Source organism: Drosophila takahashii, chromosome X (assembly GCF_030179915.1).
Source record: "Drosophila takahashii strain IR98-3 E-12201 chromosome X, DtakHiC1v2, whole genome shotgun sequence".
Taxonomy (NCBI): domain Eukaryota; kingdom Metazoa; phylum Arthropoda; class Insecta; order Diptera; family Drosophilidae; genus Drosophila; species Drosophila takahashii.
In genome coordinates this window covers 6,344,637-6,363,762 of record NC_091683.1, presented here as the reverse complement: position 1 = coordinate 6,363,762, position 19,126 = coordinate 6,344,637, and the positions used below count along the sequence as shown (strand labels likewise).

Genomic DNA, 19,126 nt, shown 5'->3' with positions numbered 1-19,126 from the left:
CTAATTGGACACATTGATTGTGAGTTGCAAAAGAAAAAAAAAAAGAACAGAACAGAAAGAAAAGGAAAAAAGAAAAGAAGAACCACAAAGAAAGCACAACAGCGGAAATAAACAAGAATTTGACAGGTTTTTGGGATGGGGAAACCTAAGTTGTGCGTAGAAACTTTAAGTAAATAATCACCAACTTGGTAATAAAAAAAAAAAGTTATATATAAAAAATAAAATAATAAAATATAGGACAAAAAAAGTAAAGGAAAAAAAAACAAATACTGCTAATTTTACCTCCTAAACAAATCTTAGAAATTAGTATTTAGTCATCTAATATATAAAATGAATCCTTGTTTGCCACAAAAATAAATATAATCTCTTTTCTGAACGTCACACAAAAATAAATGAACTTAACCTGAGTTATAAACCAACATATACGAAACCAACTTTGGTTTTTTTTTTTTGTTAGATAAATGGGAGAAAAAAATTAAATTCCGAATGGCACACAGAGCTGAAAAGTTGATGACTTTGTGCTGACCAGACGGGACTGTACCACATAAAATGAAATAAAAATAAAATAAAAGTATCCAACAAAGGCAAATCGCAAATCCACTTCAATCACTCACCTAAAAACGGAAAATGCTGCCTGGAGGGGGAAAAGTCAAAAGTGCAAACACTCAACCAACCAAAATGTTCACTCCCCACATCGCACTTGTCCCCAGAAAATTTTTGTCATAATCCAAAGCCAAAAAACCAATAGACCGAACCACACACCCTAACCACACACACACACACACACACACACACACACACACACTAACAGACTAACACACACACACATATAAACACGTGTCCAATTTTCGCATGGATTTCAGTTTTTCCGCTTCTTTTTTTTGTATTTTGTGTGTTGGCTTGGGCAAATAAATGAAATGAAATGAAACATTTTAACAATAAATGCAAATTTAGCTAAGCCGCCTATTGGCAACTAAAACCGACACGGACGACAAAATAGACAAACAGGCACGCACCCACACACACTCATCCCCCTCCCCACACTCACACACACACGCTTACGCTTACGCACACATGCTAACGCAAATCGAAAAGTCTATAAAGCGGGCAAAGCCACCAAAAAATAGAGAAAGAACCCGAACCAAAAAATGGGATGAGCAAAAAAAAGAGAGCAGGAGTCTAAAGGGGAAGCTACACAGGAAAAAATTATACTAGAAATCGTAAGTGTTATGGGTTTTACTTGGAATTTCAAATAGTGTACATATTTATTTAATGGATAGTATAATAAATATTTGCCACAAAATATGATATCAGGACTTTTTTATGTTTAAGAGCTTTTTACCTCGTTAAGAGGTGTTTTTGGTTGATTAAAAATATTTTCAATTAGCTTACATCTTTATTAACTACTACCCATAGTTTAAAATAACTTTAACTATAACCAAGAAATTTCTTTATGTTACAACTTGCTTTAAAATCCCTACTTTTTCTCTCTGTGTAGGCATGCAAATTTTTCGCTTTATTTTCACGCGCATCTGGCACACTCACACACATGCACACACGAAAGTAGGGAAATCAAAAGCTGTCTTTGTGTGGGTAAGCGTGAAAAGTGAATGGCAAAATGTGTCAGCATGTGGCTAAAAAAAGGGAACATTTTTGTTGTATTTTTCGGTTTTTTTTTTTTGTTACTAGCTTTGGGGCATCTGACCAATTGTATGATTTAATATGACAATGGGCTGGCGGTCTCCTTTGTGGGTGCGTGTGTGGGTGAGGGCGTGTGTGTGTGCGTTTCCACATATGGACACATAACACATAAAAAAACCACTCAACTAAGCCTTTATTTAATAACAAACTAAGCACAAAGCAACTGCGGGCTGCTCTCAAAAACCGAAAAGCAATCAGCGACTAAGCTAATACACTCAGCAGAGCAGAAATATGGGATTTCACAACGATTGAATAAATCCGAATTAGCATTTGGCCATTCGAAAGGGATTGCATTTTATTATAGTAAATATTATTATATAGTATTGTAAAATACCTCTATTCAGAAATCTTACTCAAAGTGGAAATTATACCAAAATGTATTTTAAGATCATTTTAAGATTGGCTTAAGATCCTAAAATCGAAATTTTAATAATAAACCCTTCATAAATGAACTTTAAGTTCAATAAAATATTTAGGAAATTTGTTCAACCATTTATTTCGATCAGCGAAAGTCCCACAACCTAAAGGACCTAGAAAACCCACCGACTTTTCTGTAAAGTTTCGTTTCTAAACTGATTCCTCAGTAAAGTTCGATGGCAATCGCTCAAGTGGAACATCGATTCCGTCGACCCAATCGATTCCCATTCCAATACCGATTTCGATTCGCTTTTAAGCAAACGACTTGAAATTTGAAAAGTAAACGAAACGATGATAAAATAATACAAATACAAACAGAGAATGGCAAACACCAGCAAACACACATAGCATCGGCATAGCAGTGCCCGAAATACAGATGTGTGGGTTCGGTTTCGGTTATAGATGGCTGCATATAAACTGAAAATCGAAAACCATATTTCAATTTGCGGCATTTAGCCCACACACTCACACACAGGCGCACTTGGAAAATTCAGGGGGGAAGGGGAAGGGGGAGGGGGGACCAAAGGACACGCATGATCAAATTGATACGCTTGCCGTAACGAGCAGCATTCGCTGAGTGAGTTTGGGCATACGGTACGTATACGTATTCAGTAGTGCCCTGCTGTGGGTTAAGGTGGCATGCGGTGGGTTAAGCCTGGCTAGGGGGAGGGGGAGGAGGGTGGTGGGTGGTGGTAGGAAGGTGCGACATCGGCGGCAACTAATCGACCCAGAGCGAATGCCTCGAATCAAATATAAATTGCAACTCTGTCGATGAATGTTTCTATGTCCACATTTCAGTATTTGTGTGAGTGCAGAATGCACTGGGGAAAAAGAAAACAAAATTAAAATAGGAAAAATTCAAGAATTTACAAATATATAAATTTTCATTGTCTCTTTAAATTATCAAAAAAAAAAATTTAAATAAATTCATAATTTTATGCAAATTATAATAAAAAAAACTTTTTTTTGTAGGATTTATATTTCTAAAAAAAAAAATTTCTTTGTCTTTTTGCCTTAGAATATTTATAACTTTAATATAATAATTTTGATCCTTTTATCTCTTGTTGTTTTAAAATTCATAATATTTTTTCTCAGTGCACTTTACACACATGCAAGCGGCCTGTGATTGTAAAGCATTTTGGGAATGCAGCTTCTGTTTCCGATCCGATTCTGGCAGTCTTTACTGTACTTTGGCAGGCGAGGCGGCGGCAGTGACCTCAATTCCCAATTCTCAAGCTTTCCCACCCCCTTTCCCTCTCTTCCTTTTTCCCCTAGCCCCCTTTTCTCCACCGCCCCTGCCCACGTCCATCTTCCTCTAATTCCGCTTGATGCCCAAACATGATTTTACACCTCGACCGCTTCCAACATTGCGGTATTTGCGTGCCTCCAGCTTCTTAAAGGGGAAAATGGTAGAAAATTCATTGGGGAAAGCAGGAAGAAAGGTGGGAGAAAGGTAAGAGAAAGGTGGGAAAAACATGCATGGCGTTTGTTGGGATCCAAAAACGTGGCCAAAAGCTTCATACATCATTCAACAATGAGCGGGGTACCGTTAAGGTCGTCTTTGCATCTGTGTGAGGGTACAAGTGTGTGTGTGTTTGGCTTGTATGTGTGCACCGGATGTCATTTGTATAAGTTTATATGGTGGGGATTTTCAACTGGCCTCTTCTCTCGCCGAAAACTCCGCAAAGTGGAAAAGTGAAATAAGCGCAGCTTTTACACACATATATATTTCCCTTTCCTTCAATGCTTTTCGCACTTTCCACCAATTTTCCCGCCACTTCGTTGGGAAAATTTTAAGGCCCTCTGGAAAGTACGCCATAAGTTATAAGTTCTTTAGTTCGGAAACGAGGAAGTGCAATTAATGCGTATCGAGTGAATTATTCCCTTGATATATGATAACATCAATGATAAAAAGAGTGGAGTTTTTAAATTTTCCTTAAATATTTGAGGAAACCACAAATGTAAATGAAAACGACAAGTAAAATAAATACTTAATTAATTGCGTAATAATATCGGAATATTTTATTAATGGCAAAATATCATCTGCAACCCTTTTTGTTGGTTTATTGATGAAAGGCCAATTGTTTAAGTCACGAATTAAAATGTTCATATTAATGAATATTTAATTGCCTGAAGTGTGAATAAATATTGCACCTGGAATTTTACATTTTACCATTCATTTGAATTCGTAATCTACTATTTTGTTTATTTCCGTCTTATCTCAGTCACACAAAAAAATTATGATCTTTGTAATCCAATATTTAACTTGCGGTTATTTAAGTACGGAAATTCGCTCGCCCCAGAGATACATATATAGATATATATATTCTTATATCCCTCTTCCCCTTTTCTCAGCTTTATATTTCACTCTGTTCTCACTTATCGCTTCGCTGCACACACCTTCCTTCCACCACCGAAACTTTTCCCTTCCCTTCACCACCGCACTTTTCACTTTTCACGCCCACTGCGATGGCGGCGGCGGCTTTTCCCCATTTCCCCACTCGCTTTCCCTTCTATTGACCACAATTATGAGGTGCTTTTAATCATATTACAGCCACCGCTTTTCCCCGAATCTCTCCTTTGTGGTCCTGTGACTGCCGAGGCGTGTCTCAGTTGGCTTATTTTTCATTTTTCCTCTTTTCCATTTTTCCATTTCCCATCGCCCGCTTATTTCTTCTGCTGCTGCTGCTGCTGCTACTTCGCTCCCGTATTTTTTCCGTGTGCATTATTTTCAGCTACCCTTGACCTTCGTCCCCCTCCCCCTCAACCACCCTAAATTCTGGAACCACTGGGCTAGGTGACCTTTTTGAATGAGTCTCCACGGAATAAGCGCGTTCGCCTCGCTGACTATCTGAGCAGAAGCAGCAGAGCTCCAACTGGAGCTCCAGCCTCTGATTGGAGGTAAGTCGAGGGGTGGGGTGGCGAGCGGGGATGGTCAGTGGTGCCAATTGGATATTTATCAAATATTAAAATAGCTAGCCTAAGGTCCATTTAATGCAGCCGAAAATTATCAAGATCCCCAAGAAATAATTATAAATAAATAAATAATTATAAAATTTAAACTAAAATATTTATAAAATATTAACCAATTAAACCACACACTGTTTTGAACAGCTAACAACCGAAACTAACAAGCCTCATCACTTTTCATAACATTTAATTTTTCACCAATTTTCCCATTTTTTATCACATTTTTTTTTTTTGCGAAAAATGGCCAAAAATAAAAATGTACTGATTTGAATGCCAATCGATTGGGAATTTTATTATGAGTTTAACGAGATATGATGATATTTAATGCTTTTGAATTGCAATTGGAAAATTCGAACAAGGTATAAAATCGAAGAACTTTTTATTTTAACCTACCCGGAAAACCCCAATTTGGCTAGAAAATAGAAAAGTTGGCAACACTGGAGGCAATGAGGAAAGGGAGGGGAAGGACTGCTTATCGCTTTTCTATTAGACACGCGCCACGACCACGCCCACAGCCCTCCCCCAACCCCCCTTTCAGGGCCCCCCTCCCCTTTTTGAAGCCCACAGCATTGTTTCAAAAATGTTCGTTACAAAAGTTTTTTTGGGCGCAATTTGAGCCACAGAACAACGACAAATTTACCATTTCCCATTTTGCTTTCGGGAGAAGGCGGTTCCTCCCCTCCTCTTATTATTATTATTGTTGTTATTCGGTTGTCCTCAACTTAAGTGATTCATTTGCGCTTAAGACACAAATGATTTCGTTCAAATTCAGAGCTCAGCGAACTAAGTAAATAAGTCAGCCAAGAAGTCCTGTCGTCCCAAAAGAGCCAAAGAACTTACTTTTCTTTTCTCGTTTTCGAAAACCGCAAAATGTAAATGCAAAGTGCGCATAATTTTATGGGAAATGGTTAGGGGGTGGTCTTTCAGAAAGGAGCAGGTCTCTTCTGTGCCTAATTGACTGCCATTTCAAGTGGAGTTCGGAGGAAAGGAGGGGTATATATATATAACTCGGTACGGGTTATTATGCCAGACTTTTGAAAACTTGTTTTCATCGCTTTCCACCGCTCCTCGAATTTTTATGCACAACACACGCCACGGGAAAATGCTTTGAGCGAGGAAAGTAGAGCAAACTGGAGGGAAAAGGCGGGGAAAGCGGGGAAAAGCGGAGGAAAGCGGACGGACAGTGACAGGCAACTGACACCCGGTGGAATATAATTTACAATGACTGTGGCCGCTGACCAGCGGAAAAGCACAAGTTTTCCACCGCACAAAGGTCCACGAAAAGCACACAGAGAAAATGGGTAATTATCCGGAAATATTTTAATAATTATTAGAGGAATTATTAGTAGAAGTTTGGTTTTACATTTATCTTTTTTAAATCAACTACTTTTGAAATTGTCTTAGTCATTGGAAAATGTAATTTAAAATAATATACACGATCGATAGCACTATCAATATTATATATGCATGCAGCACTATCAATACTATCGATAGTTTAAGAATTTAGGAAATATCGATAGTATTGCTTAACAAAATAATTTAATTTTACATTTAATTTTTGTTGAAGATACCTTATAAAAGGATATAGCATCACGCAATCTGATATGGGTTTTTCGCCGTGTGCCAAAGAGAATAGCGAATCACAAAGAAAGATTTTCTAATGAGCAACTCTTCAAACTGGCCAACAGCAAAGTTTTCCGTTTTCCGTTTCGCATGTGTGCGAGTGTGTGTTGGAAAAGTGGGAAAATTAAGCTCATTATTGCATTTAGTTGAAAACAATCAGAAGTAAAGAAAACTCAGCTCAAAACTCTAACCCAAAGGGAAAAGGGAAACGGGAGGCACAAAGGGAAAAAGGGAAAAGTGCTGGCTATAATTGAGTTAAAAGCAAACGGGTGGTTGGAAGAAGTTGTATTCGAATTATTGAAGCGATAAATACATTAATTAAAGTCAAGTTGCTCATAAATAAATAAAATCTGCTCAAAAGTAAACGAAACAGCCAGACAAGAAGAAGAAGAAGAATAAGCAGAGAGTCCGAATATTATGAGGGGGAGGGGGTTGGAAAAGTAGGGGGGGAAAAACAGGTAAGAAGGTGGTGAAAAGTCAAAGCCAAAACCATTAATGAAAGCGTCGAAGAAAAGGAGAAAAATGGCGACATTTGAGAGAGAGAGGGGAAAAGCGAGGGTTTTCTTTTTGTTTTTCCCATTTTTCCGTTGCTGTTTTTCTTTATTTTTTTTTTTGCGCGTGTTGAATGAAGTTGAAGTGCGGTCACAGTTGCGGTTAGTGAAATGGCCAAGACGGAGGTAATTGCTCAGCTGAATTGATGAAGAGAAGCTTAATGAAGAAAAGCGAAAAGTCAGCAGGAAAAAAGGGCAAAAAAAGGTGTGGGATGAGGGTTTAAATTGAATTGAAAGTGCTGTTTAATAAAGTTAAAACTAAGGAATAAGGTAAAATTATGTGATATGACGACAAACTTCAATAATCCTCATTTATCATTTTTACAAACAAAAAAAATCATGAATATAATCCCAGAAAAAGAAATCTAAATAAAACAAGATAACCGTTACTCAGCTTAGGGAAGTGCGAGCGAGATGGAGTTATGCACTGCTTGCACTGCTTGAATTTCATTATTTCCTCATAACTTTTTAATGAATAGTACGATTTGAAAAATTTCTTCTACATTTCAATAGGTATTAATAAACACAACAACCCTTATACTCTACGAGTAACTGGTATTAAAAACCTGACAACCTGCAACTTCTTCCTATTTGCAGCAGCACTGCAGGTTGTTCAGTCTCATTAAGCAGTTAAGAGCTTTTGGCCCATAACAAGACCACCGCCCCCCACTTTTCCGACCCAACCAACAAACAAAATCCCCGAGGAAAGCAGCGTTCTAATGAGTCGCCATGGCATTTTCCCGGCTGACGGAGCACATTAAAATGGGAATTGAACGAGGGAGTCGGGGAGAGAAGGCGATACCAAGAATCATAATATATATATGATATGGTATATATGTGGAAAATATAGAGCGAGCGCCCCCGCCAGTTGCAACTTGACATCAACTCGCCGCTTAACATCAATTAAAGATCCACAAAACCTAATCTAAGCACTTAACCTATAACCCCAGGCGATAGTGGGCGACACCTCCTGCTAATCCCCCCCCCCCTCGAAATTCCGAACCCCAAGTAAGCCAGCACTTTTCTCTTTACTCCGGCGAACGGAGGATGCCCGAAAATCTTGCGGAGCGTGAAAACTTCATCGTCAGGTGAACGCCGCCAGGTGAAGGCGAAAGTTTGCCAGCGACGACGACGACGTGCAGCTCATAAAAAGGAGTTCACCCAGGGGTCGTTCCCGTTCCCGCCTCGAAATCCTCGCAAAGGATAACTTTCGTGCAGGATAATTATGAAAGCGCCTATCGCGATGCGATGTCTTCTAATGGCGGCGACGACAGCCAAACAAAAGCGCTGAAAGACAGCTGTCTCCTGCCCCCTGAAATCCCGCCCATCCTATCCTCCATCTCAGCCAGCTCAACTCATCCATCCGACCCGGGGTCTTATTACACCGCACGAATTATTATATTTTGTTTTATTTATTATTCTCGAATTTCGGTTATTTTTTTAGATTTTTATGCTAAACAGTTTTTGCTATCGTTTCAACTTCCTGTTTATGGTTCAAGGTATTTTATAGGTAAATATAGATTATATTATCTAATCGCATTTACGTTTTCTCATTTGGGTAAATAAAATTTAGCTTATCTGATAATTATTATTAAAATAGTCCTAGTGTTTTAGATTTCTTATACTATCATATTTTTTGAAAAAAATATTTAAAATTTAGGAGTAGTTCGAAATCAAAATCGAAATATATATTATATTAAATAATATATTTATTTATAACCAATTTCATAAATATCCCATTATTAGTACTCCTGATATTATCTTCTCATCTCTTAATACCAAACTCATGCTACCGCGAAAACTTGTCGAAATAATTAGCAGTTTTAATGGAATTTCCCTCTGTGCACCTGCCCACTTCAGAGCTCCCTGTCCCAGTCTCCCAATCTCCCAGTCGCCCGGTCTCTCCATTAAGCCAGAAAGGAGCTCCGGCCGTATAACAGCCACGTAAATGTAATTAAACCATACATCAACGTGAAATATGTCGACTCTGCGACTGCGACTTCGTCTAGGAGTCGAGGCCTGTTAACTTGCCGTATGTACGATATGCGTTACGTATACGGGATGGATATGTGGCAGGACCCCAGGAACCGAGGAACCCAAGGAACCAAGGAACCGAGGACCCCATAACCCTCAGGGATGGATTGGCATCGTCGCATCGTCGCCTTCTCGCAGGACAGCCCATTAGAAGCCGAAAAGAGCCCGCGGGGAAAGTCAAGCGAACTTGGGGGAAATCCCGAAATGGGAAATGGAACCCTCACTCACTCACTCACTCACTAACTCACTCATTCAATCCCTTCAAAGGCAGACAAACAGCGTTGGTGTAAAATAAAGAACAAACTTTCTGCTATAATTAATCTCGGGCTTATTAAATCATTGCTCAAATGAGAAAATCACGCTGGAAAGTCTTTGCCAAAGTCCACCGAAAACTTCTTGGCTACTTATACAATTTAAGCCTTCTAATGGAAACTAGGAATTCAAACTTGGTATAATTAATCAAGATCTAATTAAATTATTTTACACACAATTAGTATTAAAAGAATTAACTAACTTATGCCAAAAGGAATAATAAGCCAACTAGAATGCAGAATTTATATACAGATTAAATTAATATAATTATTTATATTTATTTATATTTTTCTTAGCAAAGGTAGCACTTAAAAATCAAGCAATTATCCCCAAACACCTAAAAAACCCCCGCTACAATGGATACAAAAGAATTATTCAAAATACGAAAAGGCGATTTAATGCTAGTTGTCAAACGAGAAAGGCGAAAATCTCATTTGAATGCCGCAATCGCTGGTGGGGGAATAAACCTCTAGTACAACCGAACCGAGGGTATCCATAGTTCCGGATCCCGAAACGAGATGAGGGAAGCCAAGAGCTTATGGCTGTCGTGTTCGCCGGCAAGAAAAGGTAATATAAATACACGTAAATATAAAGCAGAATTGTAATTATGTGCTTAACGTGAGCGATGCGATGCGATGCGATGTGAAGCTGCTGCCAGCAGCCCTTTTCACCCAGCAAACCCCATACCATACCACCCCCTACCATATAGCATCGCAAACCCCCGGGAAACTCCTTGACGTAACCCACCAGGTGCTGAATATCCTTCGCTATGCATGAAAGTGGTGGGAAGTTGGCGAGCATTTGAATGGCATCAAGACAAGTTGGCTCTAATTTAATTCCAGCGCTGACTTTTGGCCGTCATCATGATGATGATGATGCTCGGGATGAGAATGGTGGTGAAGTGAAGCTAAGGATGCTGATGACGTTGAGGTTGTACTTAAAATGCTGCCAGGAAGTATATTTCACTACGCACTTAAAGCCGTCGATCTCGAAATTTTATGACTTAAAGCCTTAAACTAATTGTAATCAGTTTTTCTAACCAACAGCATTTGCCAACCAAAATAAAGGATTTTTGGATATAAAACTAATATAATAAAAGAAACTGAATAAACAGAAAAACAATTATAATTATAATAATTTATAACCACTTAGAAAAGTATTTGTTTTACTACTGAAAGAGGCTTTATGTTTCCCAAGATATTTGGAATAATTAAAATCAAAATTTAAATTACCACATATAAGAAGCTTAAGTCAAAGGAGCTTTATTAATGGTAATACAATTATAATTACACTAATCAATTCCGGGACTTAGTGCGCCCGAGCGCAAAAATGAAAGATACTGTATGTGTGTGGGTGTAAACCCTGGGGAAAACAAGCTGACTGACTGATTTTCCCTGTTGACACTCTTCGATGGTTTTTCACCGGCACCAGAGGAGCCAGAGGAGCACTTCACCAATCACCTGAGGTTTGGAGTCTTAACCCCTGTCATCGGCATATTTATTGGCAAAGGAAAAAAAAGAGCGAGGAGGTAAAATAATGAGCTACTTAAAGGAAATATGTATGCAACTTGGTTGGTTGGTTGGTTGGCAACGAAAATGCAGAGCAAAATGCATCAAGTTGGGGGCTCAAGGTGCCCAAGGAACTTGGCTAATGCGCATTTGCCTACCTATATATATAAATATACAGAAAAAAATTTACAAAAGATCAAATTGATATGTGCTGTTAATTTGTATATTTTTTTAAAGATCAAGTTTATCTTATTTTACAATATTTGTTGAAAAAATATCATTTTAATACAGGGAACGTAACTGTTATAAGTTTTATTTTAAAAATCACACTTTAACAGTTATTTTCTGATTTGTAAAGTAAAACTCAAAGAATAACTGTTATTTTTTGAGTTTTATAATAAAAGTTGACAAATAACAGTTATTCGTCGTGATCAAAATAAAACTCAAACTTGATTTATGGCGATTTTGTGGGTAAACAAAATTTTAAAAAAATATAGGTATAAAATATGCGCGGTTGCCTTTTTTAACAAATTTTTAGTAAGTTATAAAAAGCACGGGTATTATGTTTTTTTTAATTATTTCATTTTTTCAAAAATGTCAAGGGAATAACTGTTATTCATAAAAATCAAAAAATAACAGTTATTTTTTGAGTTTTATTATAAAAATCAAAAAATAAAAATCATTACGGATGTGTAAACTACAATGGCTAATAAAAATTGTGGTGTATTTAAAAAAATTTTAGGACCCTTCTAAGTGCGTGATTTTTTTGTATGAAAAATTTACAATAACAGTTATTTTCGTTCCCTGTTTTAATATGTTTAAATCATAAATTAAACATTAATCATATCAAATAAGGAAGAAATTACCCTATTTAATAGGACATTTTTTTTCTGTGTATATATATGTATTTCTACCTCCCAGCCCAGAAAAGACTATAAATTTCCGCAAAAATGGGGGAGCTAGGTGTTTTTTTTTTTTTTGGTATAGGGGGGAGGGGGGTTTGTCAGACGGAAAGAGGACTCGATTGACGGGATTTCTGGCCCGGGGAGTCTAATGATGGCTCTGCTGCTCTCGAGGAAAACTCTCCTCTCAACCAACTAAGACAAACTAAAGGAAGACATGAAAATTTTCGATATCCGTGCCTAACGACTATGTATGTGTGTGTGTGTCGGTGTGCAAGTGTGTGTGCGGCAATGAGATTTTAAGAGCTTCCTTCTTCCTTTCTAAGCAAAAATTTGTTATCGCCATTGGCAGGCTGAGGAGAACTGAGTGAAAAATACTATATTACAAGGTATACGTACATCTATATCTATATATAGTATATATAGCTAACGAGCTATCCGCTGCCGATCCCAAGGGGAAATTGAGAGGGGTTTTTTAAGGGGGAGGAAGGGGGGTTGGAGATTGGTTAGGAGGACCTGGGGACTTGGCCCGATTTGCTGCTTGTCTTGCATTTAATGTCACACGCTTCATTATTTCTAATTGGCAAATTTTCAATCAGCAAACGAACAGCCTTGGACTTTGGTAGTGTGGGGGGCGGAAGGGGGGTGCTTGCCGTTAGTGGGCGGCTTTTTTGGGTGGCCTGCCCTATTCCCAGCGCGTAAATTTGGCTGTGCTGTGACTTAACAACTTCAGAATTCAATTATGCGACACAGAGTGAAATCAACATTATTGATAAGCCGCAAGGACAACGGAAAATGGGGGGAGGGGCGGAAAAAGATGGGTAGATAGATACACAGAAAGAAAATTCGAAGTGAAATAGGGTCAATTCTAAAAAGCCGATATGATAAATGTCAAATTTATGATTCAAACATATCAACTTGATATTTTATCTATCATATAAAATACTAAATATATAAAATACTAAATGTATATATTGTAAAAGAAAATAAAATAAGATAAACATAATCCTTATTAATATCAAAATGATATGTACATATCACTCTGATCTTTTGTCAATTTTTTCCAGTGTATAGGAAAAGGGATGAGTTTCAGTTCTTGGTTAAAATACAGAGATAGAGGCCCCAAATCCCGCAGTTCCAACTAACCGAGAGAAAAGTTTGCCTCCTGGAAAAACCAGAACCACGACGAACGACGAACCAGGCCAACAAAAGAAAACGTAATGCGCAAATTATCGTAATTATAAATTAAGTCGACGTCGGTTTGCTTTTGCAAGGAAAAAAAATACAAAAAAAAAAGGGAGAAAAAATAAGAGAGGGGTTTTCGGTGGAAAGGCGCAGTTGAAATGTTGGAAAATGTAATGAAAAATACTTTTTGCACAGGCCACCCACTTACCCATCCACCCACCCACTGGCATTCGAAAATAGATTTCCACTATATATACGTATATAACGAGCTGTAATTCTGTGGGCTTCGGGGGAAGTTTTGGAACGACCGGAGGTCTTACAAAGTTGCCTCTTCTTCTTCGCTGTGTAAAGTGGAAAACTTTTTCTCCACCGCTCCTCGCGCGCTATCCCCACTAACCAACCAGAGTTCCCCTTTAACTCGAACTCAAACTCGAATAAAAAAATATAAGAAAAAAACCTAGAGCAGATATATAAAGCAGGGAGAGGAACAAACAACTAAAGCTTTACCCAAAGCTTGTGAAAATTTCACTTACTGTTGTTGCCTTCGGGCTGTAAATGAAGCCATTTTGTGGGGTTGAAAGTTTGGGCGGGGGAGCTACCGTTATGATGCCTGAGCTAACTCAGCATTATTGGGTCGAGCACTTCTAATTGTTGGGGGGCAAAACCCCCCCCCCCCCCCTACTCCACGCAAATTCTTTAGCCATAAACCAAAAGCGTTAATTGAGCGCCGCAGCCAAAAGTCTCAGACAAAACAGTAACATTAAATAGATACAAGAATGACTGGATGGGAATCTTCAAAACAATTGAAACGCCTCAAGTTTCCGGGGACTCAAGGGGGAGAAGGGGGAGCCACTTGGAAAAATTTACAACTTTCGGGGGTGGCCAACGAAAGTGGCGGCTATTAAAAATGTTGCTGTCGTTTGTTGGCCGAAACTAAAATTAATTCTGTGCATACGAAATCGTTGGGTACAAATGCGAAAAAATTCAAAGCGAAGTTGGGATGCCCTTCAACAAAATATATGGAACATTTTACATTAATATATAAATAAATAGGTATATATAATAATAAATATTTATTTAAATTCCTAGCACTACAAGTTTAACTTATATATTAATGTGCTAGTCACATATATAAATAAATATATGAATAAATATGCAAATAAATAATATATATTAATAAATAATAATTTTAAATATTTCTTTTGATAAATTCATTGATAATTTTTTCTTGATATCATAGAATGTATGTTAAACTTTAGCCCAGCCTTTGAATTTTTAAAGTCTAGCCTTTTCCCCAAAGAGCCTTCGATTTATGGAGATATACGAGCGCAATCTGGAGCGAGCATTTTTTAAAATATAGCCACTTATACGGGATGCCCATATGGCAATTTTCGCGGCCTTATCTTCGCAGGCCGATCAGTTCTCGAATAGGAAATGCCGCACTTTGAAGGATACACTTTCCCCGAGACATATCCCGCCCTGGGGTATCATCAGCACATCCCTGCCCCCTCCCTCGACTGACTGATGGATGTCCTGGCCGGAGGCATTTTCCTCTGTGCATAAGTAGCTGGGAAATTAACGCCAAGAAAGGACGAGGAAGAGCGGGAAATTGTAGTGCGTGCGAAAAAAAAAAAATAAGGAGAAGAAGAAGGCTAAGACAGCGATTGATGGGTGACAAGGGGATGGGGATGAAATTCCATTGAATGGTTATAAATTGAAAATGACTAAATGAAATGAGTAAATATTGACAGATTGACTGAAGTTGGCAGGCAACGAACGGCAGCTCTCCCACTTTCTACTTCCCACTTGGGGTCATTCAGTTTGACAAGGCTAATTTGTTGATTTGCTTCAATTTGGTTTTCAGCTTTCTAGGTTTTTCGCTTATTTTCGCCTCTCTAATCTCGTTATTTTTGTCATTAGCATTCGAGTTCTGTTCCCTTGGCTTGCTTCTCTAGCTTTCTAGTCGATTCTATTCTATTCCATTCCATTCCATTTGGTGTCTGTTTCGGTCAGCTGGAGGAGCATTTCATCGGCAAAAGTTTTTTGTCCTGCTAATGAGCTTAGGACTTTCGGGAGTGGGAGTGGCCAGAAAATGAACGGAAGTAATTATAATGGGGCTGCGGACATGATTTTTGGCATTCTAATTGAATCGAGAAATCCAGGAAAAAAAAATCCAAAGAGAGTCCCTTCTCAACTTGGCAATGGGTAGGTACTTATAAGAAAAATGGTCTTGCACTTCACACAAAAAAAAAATCCAAATTACCCCTCCTCCAATTCTATAAATATTCTATAGGTCGATTTTCTCACAGAAATAAAATACAATGCCTCTAAAAATATCACAAACAAAGAAATATGATTCTTAGGCAGCCTATATAAATTCCCTTCGCTTTGTTATATTTATTTTGTAAGCCACCAGCATTTCTATCCAGCCAATTTATGCACTCTATTGATAGTAATCAATAATAAAATCTGATATAAGCTTATTTTTATCGTTTTTCTCAGAAACATGGCTCTATTGAATTATGCTACATTATACAAAAAATAGGAATAAAAACAAACAACTAAAAAAAAGTCAAATATTGGTTTGAAAAAACCAAGCGAAACCAAGCGAATAAATTATATTTAAATTTTCAATGCTAACAGAGCGTATACGTAATTTCATAAGCTTGGGGGAAAAAAACTGTTGCCTAATTTTTATTTGGCCAAAATATGCAGCAAATATACGAAGAATTAATATATTTCATATGTGAACATGGCGTATACGTAATATCGGGGCAAAAAGTGTTGCCTACTTTTTTGGGCTTCCCAAATTATTTGTTTTAAAAATACCAAACATTTAAGAACTGTTTAATAAATTGATTTCTTAACACTCTATAAAACAAAATACACCACATTGTGTATGCATAACATAAATAAAAATATAAGAAAGCTAAATTGACTCTAAAAACTCCTTAGATAAACCAATTCAGCTTATTCAAGGCCACTCTTCTCCGCAAAAATACACCCATAAATAGAGACTCCTACTTCTTTTCTGCTTTTTTTCTCCTTTTTTTGTAGTAATATCAGACAGTATCAACATTTGGCTCCCCCATGCAATGCAATGAATATATATATATATATGTACTAAGAAAATATAGGTTCACCAAACACAGACACTGGGGTTTTAGGTAAGACATATGCCTCGCGTCTGATCCCCCAGTTTATCTGAGCATCCAACTAGACCTTCTATACGGCAATGGCCGTATAATAAATCGAAGTCACGACAAATATAAATAATAAAATGTATTTTATTTTATTTCGTTTTGTTTCGTTTGCATTTCAACGTGCTTTTAGTACATAAATCTCGGGCTTAGCAGCGGTCGGAAGCCCAAACTCAAACCCAAACCCAAAAGCAAGGCAAAAGGCAGCTAGAGGAAAATAAAATACGTAGAAAATAAAATAAAAATAAATAAATAAAATAAAAGTTGGGGCGCCTGAAACAACAGACACGAGTCGTGGGTCGTGGCCATCAAACCTATCCTATTCTATCCTATCCTATAGCAACCCATCCCCTCCTTTGCTGTATGAATATTGTTTGTGCATATATAATAAAAAATAAAAAACAGAAATGGGCAAAAGCAAAACAAAGAGCAGAGGAAGAAGTAACAATAACAAATCCAATATTAGATGGCTATAACAACAATGCGTTCAAGTATGAAAGCAGGGGCGTCGAAAAGGGGTTCGGTATTTTGAAAAGGGGGTCGGGGGGTTACTGGTACTGGCAGCTGGTGCCAAGCGAACCAAAGCAAAGTCTGATGTACACGTTTATGGCTATTTGCGATTTTCCCGAGCAGCAGCTCAATAAAAGAGACGACTGGGATAGAAAGGGCCAAGCCGAAAACAATGAGAGACGATAGACTGTACACTCAGAAAATAGGATTAAAATGGGATAAGAAGAAAGCAGTAAGAATATTGTCTGACTTGAAAAAAATTTAACTAATATTTGTATTCTTTTTATATTTTTTTCCAGAACCACAACTGTTTTTCCGATTTTATAATAAAGATTTTTGGGATTAAAATGGGTTTAAAGTAAAGCAAGATGGGTAAGATTATCCCTGTGTCTTGAAAGAAAATGTAACTAATATTTTAATATTTTATAATCCGTATTTTTTCGATTTTAAAGATAACGAATATATTTTTGTTTAGCTTTAGCTTTTATTTACCTGTGCAAGCTTTGATGGCTTCTTCGTAAGCTGTAGTGATTTGATCTGGAATAAAATAAAGGAAATCGTTAAAAATAGGCTTTAGGAGAAACAATAAAGTTTTAGAATAAAACATTTCTTCTATTTAATATAAAATGCTCTTTTAATAAGATGATAACTTCAGAAGTTTCCCTTCGTCGAATTAAGCTAATAAAATGGCGAATTAAAACCAGAACTACTGCCTTAATTTATCTCAGTGTAGGACAATAGAAAGCACGTCGAAGACAAAGCTGCGAGGGAGTGTTAACCATGGACAAAAGTCCCCCTTCGTCGAGTGAAGCTTATTTCGAGGTGATTTTAAAGGCATTAAGCGAAAGTGGCAGACAAAAATCGTGGATTGTGTGTGAGGGGGCGAGATTGCTCAAGCTGAAGTGGATAATCATCAAATGATGCTACAATTACCTTTTCCTTTTCCTTTCTCTCCACCCCAAAAAAAAACCAACCATAATCAAGAGCAATAAAACATAATAGGAACCTTTCCGCCTGCCTCCCAAACCACCAATAATTCAAAAGGGTCTTTCAAAAACTACTGCTTCTTCTTAACGAGCAGGGTTGCCACCCCCTTTTCTGGCGAACCCATTAACCAGGCCGCCAAGTGTTGCCAAGTGTAGGCGAAAATGTTCTGCACTAACACCCAAAATCTAATTTATATCACGTTAATGAGCTTTTATGTCAAATTTTTGGGCGAAAAGTTTTCCTTAAGGTCGAGATCCAATAATGCCCTCTTACCCAGAAAAAACGAAAAAAAGCATAAACAAAAGGTTCTGATTCTGGGAATGCGAAATGCTCCAAAAACTGTCCATTGTAAAAAGTTCGCCCATGGCTTATCAAACCAAATTTGTGGCAATAAAACGAAATGGTAACGGAGAACATGGAATGACAGGATTTCGGGGCAGATATTTCTCTCGAAAAGGGAAGAGGAAGAGGAAGAAGAAGCTGAAGAAGGATACCCCATGACTAAGCCAATAACCGAAAGGTTATTTAATATTTGGCAGTGGCGTGGCCTCAAAAAAGCGCAGACCCTTTCCTTTTCCCACCGATTTTCCACCAAATTCGAGCCAAGTTCGCACTTTTTCTTTCCCCGCTCGTTTCCCACGAAAACGAAAACACACACAAAACATCAAAGCCGGTGAAAGGCGCCGCCAAGGACGAGGGCGTGGCCAGACTTTCGCCCATTTCTCCCCACTCTTTTTGTAGTTTATTTTCTGTTTCTGTTTCGGTTTCTTTTTTTTTTTTGAGTTGGGTACTCCAGCAATCGACGGCCTGCGGCCAAATATTAAACAAATCTAAGCGAAACGAAACGAAACGCATTGCAAAGTTGTCAACTCGAACTGATAACACGCCCCATACTCACCTCCCCCTAAAAAAAAAGGAAATCCCCGTCCCTTAACGTAGTATTCCAACACAGAAAAAAATTTCGATATGAAATAGGGTCATTTCTACCTAATTAATGTAAAATTTATGATTGAAACATATCAACTTGATATTTTATCATTTCATAAAAGTTATAAAATGTACTTTTTCAAAATACCAAAATAAGATAAATATCTAATCTTTATTCATATCAAAATGACATGAATACCTTGATCTTTAAAAAATATTAAATTAACCTGCACATATCAATCTGCTCTTTTAGTCAATTTTTTTTCTGTGTACATCACCCCGTAAAATCCCAACCTCCG

At 37.6% G+C, this 19,126-nt stretch overlaps 1 protein-coding gene across 2 annotated transcripts in view; it reads right to left on the bottom strand.

The window, feature by feature from the left end:
* Window positions 1-19,126, bottom strand: part of LOC138913903 (uncharacterized) — a 164,479-nt gene that overhangs the window by 11,627 nt on the left and 133,726 nt on the right. For both annotated transcript variants that reach the window (XR_011419783.1, XM_070219085.1), the window contains one exon: window positions 17,406-17,450. Coding sequence is in view for 1 of the 2 variants with exons in the window: in XM_070219085.1 (XP_070075186.1) it covers window positions 17,406-17,450 (45 nt within the window). In the remaining variant the exon portion in view is untranslated. The remainder of the gene's footprint in view (window positions 1-17,405; window positions 17,451-19,126) is intronic.